At 36.6% G+C, this 17,960-nt stretch overlaps 1 protein-coding gene across 2 annotated transcripts; it reads left to right on the top strand.

Moving 5' to 3' along the window:
* Nucleotides 1-1,777: 1,777 nt before the first annotated feature.
* Nucleotides 1,778-16,810, top strand: LOC118053176 (insulin-degrading enzyme-like 1, peroxisomal). 2 transcript variants are annotated; one of them, XM_035064351.2, is made up of 26 exons: nt 1,778-2,051; nt 2,152-2,227; nt 2,311-2,378; nt 2,569-2,660; nt 2,777-2,850; nt 2,970-3,013; nt 3,542-3,593; nt 3,922-4,044; nt 4,142-4,254; nt 4,406-4,568; nt 4,803-4,895; nt 5,055-5,140; nt 5,839-5,925; nt 11,520-11,623; nt 12,297-12,399; nt 12,595-12,690; nt 12,769-12,961; nt 13,207-13,268; nt 13,358-13,462; nt 13,997-14,198; nt 14,287-14,495; nt 14,763-14,887; nt 14,963-15,014; nt 15,100-15,186; nt 15,860-15,982; nt 16,109-16,810. In XM_035064351.2, the coding sequence occupies exons 1-26, from the start codon at nt 1,950-1,952 to the stop codon at nt 16,358-16,360; spliced, it is 2,886 nt and encodes a 961-aa protein (XP_034920242.1). In that variant the 5' UTR covers nt 1,778-1,949; the 3' UTR covers nt 16,361-16,810. The 2 variants fall into 2 exon arrangements, with proteins under 2 accessions (XP_034920242.1, XP_034920243.1); XM_035064352.2 differs by having other exon boundaries at nt 1,779-2,051; nt 12,772-12,961.
* The last annotated feature ends 1,150 nt before the right edge of the window (nt 16,811-17,960 follow it).

Here is a 17,960-nt window from a genome sequence, read left to right on the forward strand (position 1 = left end):
TTTATTTTGGTAAGCATTTTAGATGTATTAGTCTCGTTTTCTTGAGCAAACATTTATGCATCCACTCAGTGCATGATCATTTGTGTCCTTGATTCACGCATGATGGGGATCTCTACATCAATATACTTTTTCATCGCTCGGAAACCTCTGTTGACTGTTGTAGGTCAAAACATGGAAGATGCTTCCAGGGTTTTTGCACGTTTTCTCCTTGATTGCTGTTATTTATTTAACCATGTGTCCAACTTAACTATGTGCTGTTTTTTATTTAAAGAAAAAAAAGGTAATGCGTATTGGATTCAAATCCCTGTAATTTCCATGCCAGCTCGAATTTTACAGATGCAATATCTCTGATGATTAATTTTACTGATACATTTCAACAAGTACCTAGATAAAGAACAGAGAGATTAACAAGTTTGGATTGAAGCTAAGTTTAGGATTATTTAGATAAAAATTTAAAAATGAATATGATACAGGATCATATATGCGATTAGCATTCGGGTTTAAATGAAAATCTGACATCTGGGAGGTATTTCCAGTAGCCATTCCTAGCTGAAGGAAACCTCTGTAACATTTTCAGATTCAATTTCAGTCTAACGTTATCAGTAAAATTTATAAAAACCTCTGAGTTGAGGATCACTATTCTTCTCAAGGAGAACAAGATAAAATGCAGTGACATCCCTCTGTGAGATCCCGACCAGCTGCTGGCTCCATGCAATGATACAAAGCAACGGATTTCCATATCAAGCAAGAAAGGGGAACAACACCTGACACGGTTTTGTCACTGCATGAATCAAGGACAAATGAGTCCGATGATCACAACACATCGCAGTTTCACTAGATGAAGTGCAATGGAGGGTCCAAGATGGGCTATCCAAGCATTCTTTTGGTGGTACTCCAGCTGAGCTTAGGAAAGACTGCACCTCCAAGGGTTTTAATCGATTCCTTGATCTTCAATTCAAGGGAAAGAAGGGATCGGTGGAGGCTTCTCTGGTTCATCTTCAGATGCTTCTGACACTGTATAGTCTTCTTCGTCTAAGGGATTGTGGATTCTGTTCGGCAGGGCATCTTCATTTGAGATAGAAAGAGGAAGGAGAAAGGGATAGGATCATCAAGAAGGTACTAGAATAAAGATGAGAGAATCATCATCATCATATGCCACAGCAGCAATCTTCAAGGACAGATGAGAGAATCATCATCATCATCAGAGGGCTTAATTTAGGGCTCAGGTATTTGAATTCAACCAGAACTTTGAGAATATATGTGATGCCCACATATCACGTCAGTGTTGTGAAGAGATTGGATTAGATAAAAGAATAGCCAAGATTTATGTATAGCAAGAAACTTCTTATGAAAGCGAAAACAAGAGATTCAAAGCTATTTAGACAGCATGGAAGCATTATGTTCATGTCCCTTCTTCATCATTTGCCATAGACCCTAATCCTCCCAGAGTTAAACTCAAGCAACCAGCCATTAATAGCAAGCATTCACTAGCCAGATTATCACCACTTTAAAATATATTTTAATATAAAGTAAAAATATATTTCTAAGTAAAAAATAACAGCAAGACTACCGAACAGCCTCCATCACCGTTGCAGACCTAAAGTCAACCAAAAAAAAATACATTTTTCTTAAAATGAATAGGAAAACGAAAGAGAAAGACCAAGACCAAAGAGAAGGACAATCTGGAGGGGTATTCTGTAGAATAAACCAAAGAGCAAGACCAAGACCAAGACCAACAAGTCTTTGGTCCCAGTATTCTGTAGAATAAACCTCAGAGAAAGACCAAGACCAACAAGTCTCTGGTCCCAGTATTCTGTAGAATAAACCTCAGAGAAAGACCAAGACCAACAAGTCTTTCGCATCATCTTTCTCTCTGAAAAAACACAGGAGTAATCAACAAGAAAGAAAGGAACAAAACGACGGCGGTAGGCAAACAAGAAGCGGAGGAGATGGAGATAGTGAAGGCAAGGACTGATAAGCGAGAATACAAGATAATTGTTCTTCCAAATGCTCTCCAAGTCCTTCTCATTAGCGATCCCGACACCGATAAGGCAATTTCAATTCCTAAATTTTTGCAATTTCAATTCAATTCTGGCGCTTTAATCACTGATGGAGGTCAATTCTAACCATTTATTTTTCGTTTCTTTTTAGTGTGCGGCTTCTATGAATGTTAGTGTTGGTTCTTTCAGCGATCCTGATGGTCTTGAAGGACTCGCTCATTTTCTTGGTAGCCTTTTCTTTTTTCTTTTTTCTTTTTGTGGTTTTCTTGAAGGTTTTTTATTTTATTTTTTTGGTTTGTGGTATTGGCAGAGCATATGCTGTTTTATGCAAGTGAGAAATATCCACTAGAGGACAGTTACTCTAAGTACATCAGTGAGGTGATTAATTATTTAAGTATCATTTAAATTGCTTACTTCAGAAAGAAAGAAAGAAAGCTCCTTTCATTTCCTGTTAAAACCTTTATATTTATTCTATGTGGTTCGGGAAGGTTGAGTTGTAATTTTGGTGAGAATTTATGTGTTACTAAACGATGTTTTTTATGTATTTTGTTGTCTACTTGATGCGTAGCATGGGGGCAGTACCAATGCTTATACGGCGTCGGACCACACCAACTATCATTTTGATGTTAACAGTGATTGTTTTGAAGATGCTCTGGACAGGTATAAAATGCACGCTTTCTTATTTTTATAATCTGTAATGATAGATAGCTTGTTGGTTTTGTCAGTTATCTTATAAAGTTTGTGACCTGGTTCTTTGAATGTGATTTACTGTTCAGATTTGCACAGTTCTTTATCAAACCGTTGATGTCAGCGGATGCAACCATCAGGGAAATTAAGGCTGTTGATTCTGGTTAGCTGCTGTGCTTAGACTTTCTTTCTTTTTTAGGTTTCTCAAGCTGGATTGATGCTGAGTTTCTATTCGGCATTAGTGTTGGTAATTACTTTGGTGTTTGTGTCTCTCTTGTCCAGAAAATCAGAAGAACTTACTGTCTGATGGTTGGAGAATAAACCAGGTATCATTCAACGCACTTGCTCACCTATCCGGTAGACTGTTGGTTTTCTTTTGTTAATCTTTCTTTTCAGCCTTTTGGTTGTCTTGTATTTGCAAGTGTTTTAGTTGATATGTTGTTTGCAAATTCCTAATGATGAGGAATCCTACAGGTATCTAGGTTTTCTTTTTCCTTTTCACCTTTGAAACCACCTAGACTAACAAGAGGCCAATTTAACCTTCCAAATTAACTATAAGTAAAATGTCACAGATCACCTGCTGTTTTGTCTGTCACTCAAAAACAGGTATTCCATTGGGTAGTTCTATGCTTTTGCATGATATTGCACATTTGATTCTGCTCTATTTGAAGGTGCAAAATTAGCATGCATGATATACTTGGTCACAACCTTAAGAAATAGTGATGCACAGTTCATTCTTTGTAAATATTGTATTTCACATGTTGCAAACCATGCTGCTTGTCATCAATCACAGCTTCGTAGTGATTATGCAATTAATAGTATTCACAAACTGTTTTTTCTCTCTTTCATTGCAGCTTCAGAAACATTTAAGTGAGGAAGGCCACCCATACCATAAATTCAGTACAGGTTAGCTGCATATGTCGATGTATATTTATGTGTGGTTGTATGCATGTGTGTATGAGCTGGTATGTTGTTTGTAGAACACAGTCATGCATGCTTGTTGATTTTCAGCAAAACATCCATACTGCCTATGACTGTGTAAAGTTTAATTACTAATATTTTTCTACAACATTATGTTTTTAACGAATGATAATTTCTTAGGGGCGAATGCCTTTTACTGGCTTCCCTTAACTTCTGAAGGAATCATATTTACAACTACAATGATGTTTCATATTGAGGAAGATCAAAATTTATATTCTTTCCTGAATTGTGTCTATCATTTGTCAATTCATAGGGAATTGGGACACTTTGGAAGTTCAGCCAAAAGAAAAGGGACTGGATACAAGACTTGAGCTTATAAAGCTCTATGAAGAAAATTATTCAGCCAACCTGATGAACTTGGTAATATATGCAAAAGGTTAGTAAATAAGCTTCCCTTCAACATTAATTATCTCTTGATTTCATTATTTACCAACAATTACAACTATCAATTTCTTTGCTGTGGAAATCTTCAGAAAGCCTTGATAAAATACAAAGCCTTGTCGAGGACAAGTTCCAGGAAATTCGAAATAATGATAGGAGCTGTTTCTCTTTTCCTGGTCAGCCTTGCTCCTCGGAACATTTACAGGCATGCCAAGTTCTGCTGCATTTCTGATACTTTGCTTGCTTCATACTTTTAGAGAATGTTAAACTTTTGTGAAAGACAGTTATGTGTGGCTGAAGATATTGAACTTTTGAGAGAATGTTTAATATTACCTTTATTCTGGTGTTTGTTTTAGATACTTGTTAGAACTGTCCCCATAAAACAAGGTCACAAATTGAGAATTGTTTGGCCAATAACTCCGGGCATTCTTCACTACAAGGAAGGACCATGCAGGTATCTTGGCCACCTGATTGGCCATGGAGGAGAAGGATCTTTGTTTTATGTCTTGAAAACCTTAGGTGGGTTTCCCGCATGCTTACAATCTATCTTTATACACATAGATGGCTTGCTTTTTGCTTGGCAGTCCGCTTCTCATGTTCAGTGAACTCTGTGTGCATTCACTGTGTGCGTGTGCATTCTTGTGCCTGTAGTTACCTGTTTTTTATTTATGATGCTGGAAACGCTGGCTTCTTCTTTTTTTCCTTTGAAAAGCAGACTTACCTTAAGATTTGGTTACTTTAAAAAAAATGCAGGATGGGCCACTGATTTATCTGCTGGTGAAGGAGATGGGACGACAGAGTTCTCTTTCTTCACTGTAGTAATTAATCTTACTGATGCTGGCCATGGTTAGTTCCCATTTAGCTTTATCTCAGTTTGTGCTCTTGGACAATCTAGCTTTAACAGAGTTGCAAAGCTTAGCTTATCTTATTTTTTATTTGGGCAGAATTATAACTGGGATTAACATCTGTTATCTAAACTATGCCTTTTTGTTTGTCGGATTGCAGAGCACATGCAAGATGTTGTTGGACTGTTATTCAAATACATTCACCTCTTGCAGCAGTCTGGTGTTTGCAAATGGATATTTGATGAGGTATGGAAATGCATTATATAATTATGTATTACCATTTTGTTATATTACTGACAAACAGGGGAATGGCTAATGTGCATCACACACGCTTCTTGCCATGCTCATATGCAACTCTAACCACATAGACCATGTTTAGAGAATTTGATAGGTGTTACCATGTTAGTTTGAGAAAGAGAGAAATGAAATGTCATTATTGTGGTGATTAGGCAAGAGAGCCAGGTGAAAGAGAATGCTAGCTAGTTAAGGAGAAAGATTATGCTGGTGATTAGGCAAACCAGCATATAATGAATTCTTCTGCAGTTGATTTCCAATTTTAATGTTGCAAGATGAACTTGACCAATTGGCATTCTGTTTAATTGACATTCTCATGCTGTGGAACATAGGGTTCCGTTACACTTTAAGTTCTAGTTGAAATTATGGGTATATCAATTGGCCCATACAAGTTTGAGCAAAAAAAAAGTTCATTTGAACTGAAGAAGCTTGAGGAGATGTAAGTTTTTTACCTTTTCTACCATGCATCTTGACATTTTCATGCTTCTATCCTTTATTTAATGGTTTTCTAAGTTAATTTTTGTTTTTGGAGCGTATTTTGCATCTCCCTGTCAAGTTAGATTATTTATTTATTATCTCTTGCGTTCAGTATTGAAGTTTCTCTTTCTAATCTATTCAAGATGCTGAAATATTTTATCTTTTTTATGAAGCTTGCAGCTGTTTGTGAGACATCATTCCACTATCAAGACAAAACCCCTCCAAGTAGTTATGTTGTCGAGATTGCATCCAATATGCAGGTTAGTTATGGATTTGAAAGGGAAAAAAATTGTGCACTTCCTCTGGAATTTCTACATCTTGCCAATTTGGTTGTTGTTTTTATATAAGATACTCTACACCATTATGTTGTGTTGTATAACTTTTGTGAGAATTGCTCTTACTAAACAATGTAGCCAAATTTAAAACATCTATGCCCCCTCTACAAACAACAATAACAACGAGCATTTTGTTTTCATTATACACTTCTTCATTAGAAGCAATACCAGTTTACAAGTGCTTCATCTTCTAACTTATGAGTTGCAGATTTTTTTTTTTTATTTGATGATGCTGTGGCCTCATGTGAAAATAATCTGAAAGCCTTGACCTTTCAATTTAGGGTCAGAAGAAGGAAAATGGTTTGTGATTAAGTTTTTCTTTTTAACAATGAGCATTTTGTTTTCATTATACACTTCTTCATTAGAAGCAATACCAGTTTACAAGTGCTTCATCTTCTAACTTATGAGTTGCAGATTTTTTTTTAATTTGATGATGCTGTGGCCTCATGTGAAAATAATCTGAAAGCCTTGACCTTTCAATTTAGGGTCAGAAGAAGGAAAATGGTTTGTGATTAAGTTTTTTTTTTTAAAATAAAAACTGAAAAGGAGGTGAAATTAATATAATTAGAAGGAGTGCCTCTAAAATTTGGGGATGATTTGCTGGAAGATAGATTTTTAAAGGTTGCTAGAAAGGCTAAGAAGTTTGTTTCCTATAGGATTTAACTGAGAGTAATTTGATGGAAGAAAATGATTTTGACAAGATAATACAAGAGAAATTCTGAAATGTTTTCTGTATTTTTCACTAAGAGAGTTACAATATATATATACATCAAGAAGTATCAAATCCCTTAATTCTAGGATCTAATAAACATAATCAGATACTTTAATACTAGGCTTAGACAATAATTGAGATCTTTAGAGAGAATCAAGGGATATACAGCTATAACAGAAATTAAACAAAGAAAGAAGAATATAGTGACAACTATGAAAGAAATAGAATAAGAAAAGGAGAATATACTGACAGCACTGACAGCTATTAAAGAAATGAAATAAAGGAGAATATATTGACATCCCCCCTCAAATTGATGCGGGTAGATCGAACAACATCAATTTGCGACTGAGAAACTGATGTCGTTGGCGTGTCAAGGCTTTTGTAAAGGCATCAGCTATTTGAAGAGCAATATTGACATGAGGAAGAGTGATAACACCTCGAGTAAAGGCCTTCCGAATATAATGACAGTCCACCTCTATGTGCTTGGTGCGTTCATGGTAGACCGGATTCGCAGCTATTTGAATAGCACTAGTATTATCACCATGAAGTGGAGTAGGAGCAGTTTGGGGAAACCCAAGTTCAGAAATAAGACCACGTAACCACACAATTTCAGAACAAGCTGCAGACATGACGCGATACTCAGCCTCTGTAGAAGATTTAGAGACACAATCCTGCTTCTTACACTTCCAAGAGATCAAAGCATCTCCAAGAAAAATGCACCAGCCGGTAATAGACTTCCTAGTATCCGGGCAGCCAGCCCAATCTGCATCACTATAAGAAGTCAAGGTAAGAGTAGAATGTTGATTTAAGAACAAACCATGATCTCTAGAGTGAACTTCCAGCCCCAAAAAATATGTGAGATGTCCAAGATCTTTCATTTGAAATTTACTATGCAACATATGTTTAAGCTCAGTGATCAACCCAATGTCATTTCCAGTGAGGATAATATCATCAACATAAACCAAGAGAAATACCATACAAGTGGTGGTCTTGTAAAAGAAAAGTGATGAATCATATTGACTTTGGGTGAAGGAGAAGGTGAGAAGAGTATTGCAAAACTTCTCAAACCAGGCTCTAGGTGCCTGTTTCAACCCATACAAAGAGCGTTTGAGTTTGCAAACTGCATTAGAAGCCTTTGTGGACATACCAGGTGGAAGTGTCATATAAATCTCTTCCTTAAGATCCCCATGCAAGAAGGCATTGGTTACATCCATCTGATATAAAGGCCAAGCATTAGAGGCTGCGATAGCAAGAAGTGTTCTTACCGTAGTCATCTTAGCAACGGGTGCGAATGTTTCTTCATAGTCGAAGCCATATTGTTGTTTATTGCCAAGAGCAACCAATCGAGCTTTATATCTATCCAAAGATCCATCAGACTTGAGTTTCACAGTATAAACCCACTTGCTACCAATGGGCTTGACATGTGAAGGACAAGAAATAATGTCCCAAGTATGATTGGCCATAAGTGCGTTAAGTTCTGCCTCCATTGCTTGTTTCCAGCACTCATGTGTGCTAGCCTGTTTATAACAAGTGGGAATAGAAATAGAAGATAGAGTAGTAGACATAGCCACAGGAGTTGAAAAACCATACCTTTCAGGAGGTTTGTGAGGTCTAGAGCTTCTACGAAGAGGAGGGGGATCATAAGAAATGGGCAGAACAGGATCAGATGCTGCAGGAAGATGTGAAGGAACCTCAGTGAGACCTGGAGAAGGAGCAGAAGCAGGAGTGCGCCGATGATAAACATAACCAGGTTTAAACCTTTGTACTGGTGTTGGCGATGTAGAAAAAGATGGTAAAACAGATAGAGAAGGAAGTACTGAAGGCTGTTGGGTGCAAAAGAAAGGCTGATTTTCAAAAAAATATGACATTCCTAGAGACACGAGTTCGACGTGCATGTGGATCATAACAAAGAAATCCTTTTTGGGTGACAGCATAGCCTAAGAAAGCACACTTGACAGATTGGGCAGTAAGTTTATTTCTCTCATGTGCAGGAAGGTGAACAAAACAAACACATCCAAAATATGAAGATTAGAATAATTTGGTGCATGTCCAAACAAACGAACATAGGGAGAATCATTGTTCAAGTGGGGAGATGGTAATCGATTAATTAAATAAATAGCAGTACACAAAGCTTCACACCAAAAATGAGAAGGAACACATGACTCAAGGAGAAGAGTTCGAACAACATCAAGAAGATGACGGTTCTTTCTTTCAGCCACACCGTTTTGTTGTGGGGTGAAAGGACAAGAACGTTGTGATATGATCCCATGACTTTGAAGAAAAAATTGAAATGCATTTGACATATATTCACCACCTGAATCAGATTGCAGAATTTTGATTTTGGCAGAAAATTGTGTCTCAACTAAGGCAAGAAAGACTTTAAACACAAAGAAGACCTCACTTTTAGATCGAAGAAAATATACCCAAGTAAAACGAGTGAAATCATCCATAAATGTAACAAAATATCTGTAATGTTCATGAGAAATAACAAGTGCAATACCCCAAACATCAGTATGCACGATTTCAAAAGGTTTGGTGGTGCTGGTTTTATGCAATGGAAAAGGAAGTGTTTTGCTTTTACCAAGTTTGCAAGATGCACAATCAACAATATCATTATTAGAAGAAGTCGAATTTTTATTTCCTAGTAAACCAGATTTAAACAAGACTCGAAGTACATGAGAATTAGGATGTCCTAAACGTCTATGCCACACCTAATTATCACATTGAACAACATTACATGCAACATAATTTGACATAGGAGAGGGAGATAAAAGCAAGGGAAACAGACGTCCCACTTTAGGTCCCTTCGCGATCATCTTCCCGGACACTTGATCCTGCACAAAACAACCAGATTTGGAAAAACGAACATCACAATTGTTGTCAACTAATTGGCCAACAAATATAAGATTAGTGGACAGCTTAGGGGACACAAAGACAATATTCAAAAGAGCTGAAATATCACCAACAGCTGTGATAGACAAGGGGTTACCATCGGCAGTACGAATATGAAGATTGCCTTTATATTTTTGAACATTATTTAAAGGTAAGGCAGTGTTGGTCATGTGATTGGAAGCAGCAGAATCAAAATACCAAGGCTTAGGAACAGAATTTCGGTTACCTGAAAGGCCTAAAGCAGAAAGGGCATAAACTATCATTTGTTGGACCATTTCAGGGGTGATAGAGGACTGACCAGGACTAGGAGTATTTGAGGAACCAACCGAGACATTATAGGCAGTTTCAGATTTCTTTGGAGGCCGGATGGAGCAGTCTTTGATGATATGCCCAGTTTTCTTACAATAGTTGCAGAATTTTTTAGTACAAGTAGTGGCAATGTGCCCAAATCCTTTGCAGCTATAGCACTGGATATTTGACATATTTCTTCCTCCTTTAGACCTCCCTTGAGCAGTGTATGCAACAGGAATTGGAGTAGAATTTTGAGCTTTCTGCTCCAATACAGCTTGTGTAATGATCCGTTGTTCTTCCCTGAGAAGCTCTCCTACACAAATATCCAAGAAAGGAACTGGTTCTCTATTCATCAGGTTGGACCTGATTGCTTCAAATTCCGCTCTTAACTTCATTAAAAACTAATCACGCTTGCTCGTCTCATGCACACTTTGAATAGCAATAAGTCCTTCAAGAGGTACACTTATATACACAATGTCTGTGTACTCAACCCAAAGATTTACAAAGGAAGAATAAAACTCTTGTATTGACATACTACCTTGACTGAGTTGACCCAACTCGAGTTCCAATTGGAACCTTCGTGCTATATTGCTTTGGTTGTAAACTTTCTTCAGGTAATCCCACATTTCTTTAGAGGATTTGTAAGGCTTGAGATTGAGAAGCATGGAGTGTTCCATACTTCCAAGAATCCAAGACATAATCTGAGCATCCTTCACCTCCCATTTCACATATTTCTCCTTTTCCTGCTCACTATCAGGTGCAGGAATTGTCCCAGCAATATGACCCCATAATTCCTTTCCCTTGACAAAAATCTGAAACTGAAAAGCCCAGGCAGAATAGTTCTTTCCAGTAAATCGAACAAGAAAATGTTCAGATCGTTCTAGAGACATGATTTAACTAGAAACAAGAACCAAAAGATCAAGTCCAAGAAAAAAAAAGAATAGAAGAACCAGACAAGGAACTAGACACAAGATGAATTAATTTCAGAATTTTGGCTCTGATACCATGACAAGATAATACAAGAGAAATTCTGAAATGTTTTCTGTATTTTTCACTAAGAGAGTTACAATATATATATACATCAAGAAGTATCAAATCCCTTAATTCTAGGATCTAATAAACATAATCAGATACTTTAATACTAGGCCTAGACAATAATTGAGATCTTTAGAGAGAATCAAGGGATATACAGCTATAACAGAAATTAAACAAAGAAAGAAGAATATAGTGACAGCTATGAAAGAAATAGAATAAGAAAAGGAGAATATACTGACAGCACTGACAGCTATTAAAGAAATGAAGTAAAGGAGAATATATTGACAGATTTTACTTTTGCTAAACTGTAATAGTTAAAGTTGAAGTGAGTTTTTGATGTGTCGGGGTCAAGTTGTGAATAGTTAAACATTGGAGATTGTTTGAGAGCTTTGTTTCTCTTTACTTTTAAACAGCTTTAAAATATATTCAGGTAAATGCATGCATGCATATAATATAGATATGTGCACATATGTATGTATATGCTTATTTGCATGCTGTATGTATTTCAAAGCTTGTGACTGAGGACATGTTAGCTAACATATTTTTAGAATAATGGTCTTTAAATGGTTGTTTGGTTTCTTTTTATCAGCTATATCCTCAAAAAGATTGGTTAGTGGGATCCTCCTTGGCTTCTAATTTCAGTCCAAGCATAATTCAGACGGTACTTAATCAACTTTCTCCAGACAATGTTCGGTGAGTTAATTAGAGCTCAAAAGAGCTGTAACTTTTGCCAAAACAAATGAGAAGCAAACATTTTTTGCCCCTTATTCTGTTTTTTTTGGTTTATGACAATGAAATGGATTTTATTAGTAAGGCATGAAACCAGAATTAGATCAGGAGAATATGCCAACCACCAAAAAATATAAAGCAAGAAACAAAGAAAAATCATGTTAGAGGGGCTTTCTAATCCTGTTGAACCAGAACTGAGTTGCTTTCGTGTTACCTTACTTTCAAGGGGATTGATAATCGTAAATGATGCTAGATTCCAATTAAATAATAATAGAATGCAGTGAAATTGATGTATTTTAGAACCGTTTATGCTTAAGGGGAATGTCTCAAAATGGAAGAAATATGGCCGTTCGTTGTAGAAAGATGATATGACTTTCAATTGCCTTTTTTTTTTTAATGATTGGATCGGCATTACAATCACCTTGCATGTATTCTCAAGATAGTAGTTGTAATCTGCCTTTCCATGGTAAAGGAAAACTAGTAATTGGGCGAACTTTTTACAGACTTGTTTCTTTTCCTCATCCAGAATTTTGTTTGTTGTGCTCTATACATGTCTCAATTTGTTTGTACAAATTTTCAATCAGTTATCTCCTGGGAATCGAAGAAAATTTCTTAATTACCTCCTTTTATTCTGCAGAATCTTTTGGGAATCGAAGAAATTTGAAGGGCAAACTGCAATGACCGAGCCATGGTACAAAACTGCATACAGTGTTGAGAAAATCACTGGCTCCATGATCCAGGTCTGTTGTTGGTTGTTACTTTTTAGATTATCCAGTCAATGGTGTTAATAAATGCAAATCTTTTTGGACTTCCATTGCAATTTATTTTGCTTTACTGTTTGTTGTCATCAAACTATAAGCAGCTTCATTTTCATGATTAGAATCTCTTGTAAAGGTACAAAACCTGATATTTTTCAAGTTTTTGTCTGATTGCAGGAATGGATGCTATTTGCTCCTAATAAAGATTTGCATCTGCCAGCGCCTAATGTATTCATACCTACTGACTTATCACTTAAGGATGCACAAGAGAAGGTTTGATGGAATTCTATTATCTATTACATGATCATCATTTTTTTGTATGTTATTTACTGATGTGACTGACCTTTGTAGCAGGTCAAATTCCCAGTTCTCTTAAGAAAGTCATCCTCTTCATCACTATGGTACAAGCCTGACACGATGTTCTCTACTCCTAAAGCTTATGTTAAGATAGATTTCAACTGCCCCTTTGCTAGCAGCTCTCCTGAGACTGAAGTTCTTACTGACATTTTTGCGCGGTTGTTGATGGATGACCTGAATGATTATGGTACCACGAACTAAAATTTGGATTTATTTTAGTGAAGATAAAATTTAATCCCTCACTTTTTTATTTATTTCCTTTTCTTCCTCAAGTTCCAGTTTCTCTTATTTGATGAAGCAGTGTGGCATATGAATATATAATTCACATGAAATCCTCATCTTGATAAATTAAACTTTATTTGATATACTGGCATATTTGATAAATCTCCACTCTGCATCTTACAACAGTTTCATATGTTTTGTATGTTTCAGCTTATTATGCACGGGTTGCTGGTCTATATTATGGCATAAGCAACACAGATAGTGGTTTTCAGGTAGTAGCCTATTTGCATATTATATGTTAATATGATTTCTCTTCTGTCCCCTCTCTCACACAACCTACTTTTGTTTTGTTTTTTTGCAGGTCACTGTTGTTGGTTACAACCACAAACTGAGGATCTTGTTGGAAACTGTTATTGAAAAAATTTCAAATTTTAAAGTGAAGCCCGACAGATTTTCTGTGATCAAGGTAATGCAAGGAAGAGTTCATACAGGGTTTGAACTTCCTGTATCTCCAAGTATTTATACTCAAAAGGATACATATATAGATATATTGATCAGTCATGTATACCAAATAATGCTCTATTTGATTATGAAATCACCATGAACATCTTTTATGATTCTTCTGAAGCCCAATCAAAGTGGTGGAGCTTGTGTCACGTGTTTCCCTGTAACCTGACTTTATTTTCATGTCATTTTGGCAAGTGCAATTTTGATAATTAGAACAAGGGAAGGACAGATATGAGCCAAGCCCTGTACATGATGTTAAGAAGGTTGGGAATAACTTTTGAAAAATTCTTGTGGAATATGGCCAAGAGAAGGCCTCTTTTAGAGACCACTGAATTATTTCTTCCTTTCTTTACCTTTCTTGTTTAATTTTGTTATTGTTTCTTTTCTTTAGGATTCCTGTCTAGGTTACTCTTACAGGTTGCATAGGGAAGAACATTTGAGCAGTGCATTTTTTTACTGATTATCATTGATAGACACCTTGTATTTTTTCCAGGAAATGGTGACAAAGGAGTATGGAAATTTGAAGTCCCAGCAGCCCTATCAGCAGGCTATGTACTATTGTTCTCTCTTACTACACGATCAAACATGGCCTTGGATGGAAGAACTTGAAATACTTCCTCATCTTCAGGCTGAAGATCTTGCTAAGTTTATTCCATTGATGCTTTCAAGAGCCTTCTTAGAGTGCTATATAGCAGGTTTCAACTGCCTGTCTTGTATTTCTATAATCATATGGCTATCTCGTCTTGAATTTAAGTATCATTAGTAATTATTCCATTCATTCAGGTAATATTGAACGCAGCGAGGCAGAGTCAATGATTCTGCATATTGAAGATGTTTTTAATGCGGGTCCAGACCCTATATGCCAACCCTTATTCCCGTCCCAGCATTTAACAAGTAGAGTTATCAAGCTTGAAAGGGGCATCAATTATTTGTATCCAATTGAAGGCTTGAATCCAGATGATGAGAATTCTGCTCTGGTGCATTACATACAGGTAACTGTATTTGCTTGTGAGAAATGGTTTTTCTGAGTCAATGTGGCTGCTTTTGCAGTTCCGTAGTTTTTGAGTTGTTGAAGATATAATTTTAAGTCAAGAAGTACATGATTTCAACTTTAAGATGTAGCATCACTAATGAAACATAGTAGCATATAAATAAATTTAAATAATGCATTTCTTGTCGTTTCTGGTAATTGACTGGATTGAATAAATTATTTCAAGTGAATTTTGATTTCTAATTGACAGAATCATTCAATTGTGCAGGTTCATCGAGATGATTTTACATTGAATGTGAAACTTCAACTTTTTGCTTTAACTGCAAAGCAGCCAGCTTTCCACCAGCTTAGATCTGTTGAGCAACTTGGGTACATTACTGTTCTCATGCAGAGGTATCCAGAATTTCTCTCTAAATTTTGTCCCCAATATGGATTTTTCTCTAGGCCTTACCATTTCTTTCAATGTAGAAATGACTCTGGTATTCGTGGAGTGCAGTTTATCATTCAATCTACAGTGAAGGTATTTAGCATTTCTTTTGTGTGTCTCTTGTTGTCATGTAGCCTTGTGTTATTGCACTCTTAATTAATCCTGGTAATCTTGCTAGGGTCCCGGACAAATTGATTTGAGAGTTGAGGCATTCCTCAAGATGTTTGAAACTAAACTTTATGAGATGACCAATGATGAATTCAAGGTGAGGTTCTATCCCTATCATAATTGATTGATATTTTCTTGCACATCTTTTTTTGGGAGGAAGATGGAGTAATCTTCAAAATACGGGCTTAAGTTGCGCATGGTTAATCTTTCTTCAAATGCTTACCTTCTTCTCTGTAAATTTTCTACCAGCACCTTTTTTTCCCAGATACAATGAGATATAGCTAGCCGCAAATTGCATGCGTAAACAAAAGATTAATTCCTCGCTACCAATTGACAAATCCTTTTGCTATCTAATTTTCCGTAGGAGCTGCACAATGTTTGAACAGTGTAACTTCAATGATAAGGAAATGTAGAGCTAGCCGCAAATTGCATGCCTAAACAAAAGATTAATTCCTCGCTACCAATTAACAAGTCCTTTGGCTATCTAATTTTCTGTAGGAGCTGCACAATTTTTGAACAATATAACTTCAATGATAAGGAAATCTAGTTGTTCCTAGACAATCCACATCTCAATTCATTATTGTGAACAGTTTGGCCATTCAGATGAGAGCGAATGAGGCATATATTAGCTGCTTGTTTATTTTGTTATCTAATTTTATTTTGTTGTTGCCTCAATTTGTTTTGAGGTTTGGTGCTTGCAAGTGAGCTATTTTTGACAAACGAGTCTTGCGATCCATTTCCGTTCACAAGGATTTAATTTCAAACTGCAGAGTAACGTGAATGCTTTGATAGATATGAAACTTGAGAAGCACAAGAATTTAAGAGAAGAATCTGCATTTTTCTGGCGAGAGATTTCTGATGGGACCCTGAAGTTTGATAGGCAAGAATGCGAGGTATGAATCTCATATTTCTGCAGATGTTTATTATTGGCCCCTGCAAAATGGCCGGAAAAAATCTATAAATTGTTTTTTTTTTTTTTTTCAAATGTTCTGAACTTCTAATCCATGTTGTTACAACAGGTGGCCGCATTAAAACAACTCACACAACAGGACTTGATAGATTTCTTTGATGAACATGTAAAAGTCGGTGCACCTCGGAAGAGGACATTAAGCGTGCGGGTTTACGGGAAACTCCATTCATGTGAGTACCCATCAGACAAAAGCCAACAGCTTGCGCCCAACGCAGTTCAAATAGAAGATATTTTCAGTTTCAGAAGATCACAGCCTCTTTATGGTTCTTTTAAAGGAGGCTATGGTCACATGAAGCTGTAGGGTTGGGATATAAAAGCAATGGAGGTTTCCCCTTTTCAGCTGTGTACAATCTGGTTGAAGAAAACTGAAACCTGCAGCGAAGCAAGCAAATGGTAGTCGTAGCTGAAGCCGAAGTATAGCAATAAAACAAGAAGTATTGTCCAAAGTGATTCTCATGGCTCTGAGCAATATTTCGTGATTGGCACTGTTTCTCGTTGCATTGCAACTTCTATGAACTATTTTTTGTATGTGTTGCTTGTATCTCAAAGTTGCTGAAAGCAGCACTTGTTGAAAGTGTCAGGTAAATGCTTTCATAATACTTTGACTGCATATCCCAATCTTAAAGACCGATAAATGTTTGCCTAGCTACTGGATGCAATACATTAAAATACAAACTAGATATCATGTGTGCTTTTCATAATTTTCCATTTTAATCTCATGAAGGCTACCAACCTGGGTTTCTTCTGTCAATTTGATCATTCAATCTGGTTAACTATAATTTATTTTGGTAAGCATTTTAGATGTATTAGTCTCGTTTTCTTGAGCAAACATTTATGCATCCACTCAGTGCATGATCATTTGTGTCCTTGATTCACGCATGATGGGGATCTCTACATCAATATACTTTTTCATCGCTCGGAAACCTCTGTTGACTGTTGTAGGTCAAAACATGGAAGATGCTTCCAGGGTTTTTGCACGTTTTCTCCTTGATTGCTGTTATTTATTTAACCATGTGTCCAACTTAACTATGTGCTGTTTTTTATTTAAGAAAAAAAAGGTAATGCGTATTGGATTCAAATCCCTGTAATTTCCATGCCAGCTCGAATTTTACAGATGCAATATCTCTGATGATTAATTTTACTGATACATTTCAACAAGTACCTAGATAAAGAACAGAGAGATTAACAAGTTTGGATTGAAGCTAAGTTTAGGATTATTTAGATAAAAATTTAAAAATGAATATGATACAGGATCATATATGCGATTAGCATTCGGGTTTAAATGAAAATCTGACATCTGGGAGGTATTTCCAGTAGCCATTCCTAGCTGAAGGAAACCTCTGTAACATTTTCAGATTCAATTTCAGTCTAACGTTATCAGTAAAATTTATAAAAACCTCTGAGTTGAGGATCACTATTCTTCTCAAGGAGAACAAGATAAAATGCAGTGACATCCCTCTGTGAGATCCCGACCAGCTGCTGGCTCCATGCAATGATACAAAGCAACGGATTTCCATATCAAGCAAGAAAGGGGAACAACACCTGACACGGTTTTGTCACTGCATGAATCATGGACAAATGAGTCCGATGATCACAACACATCGCAGTTTCACTAGATGAAGTGCAATGGAGGGTCCAAGATGGGCTATCCAAGCATTCTTTTGGTGGTACTCCAGCTGAGCTTAGGAAAGACTGCACCTCCAAGGGTTTTAATCGATTCCTTGATCTTCAATTCAAGGGAAAGAAGGGATCGGTGGAGGCTTCTCTGGTTCATCTTCAGATGCTTCTGACACTGTATAGTCTTCTTCGTCTAAGGGATTGTGGATTCTGTTCGGCAGGGCATCTTCATTTGAGATAGAAAGAGGAAGGAGAAAGGGATAGGATCATCAAGAAGGTACTAG

Source organism: Populus alba, chromosome 6, assembly GCF_005239225.2.
Source record: "Populus alba chromosome 6, ASM523922v2, whole genome shotgun sequence".
NCBI lineage: Eukaryota > Viridiplantae > Streptophyta > Magnoliopsida > Malpighiales > Salicaceae > Populus > Populus alba.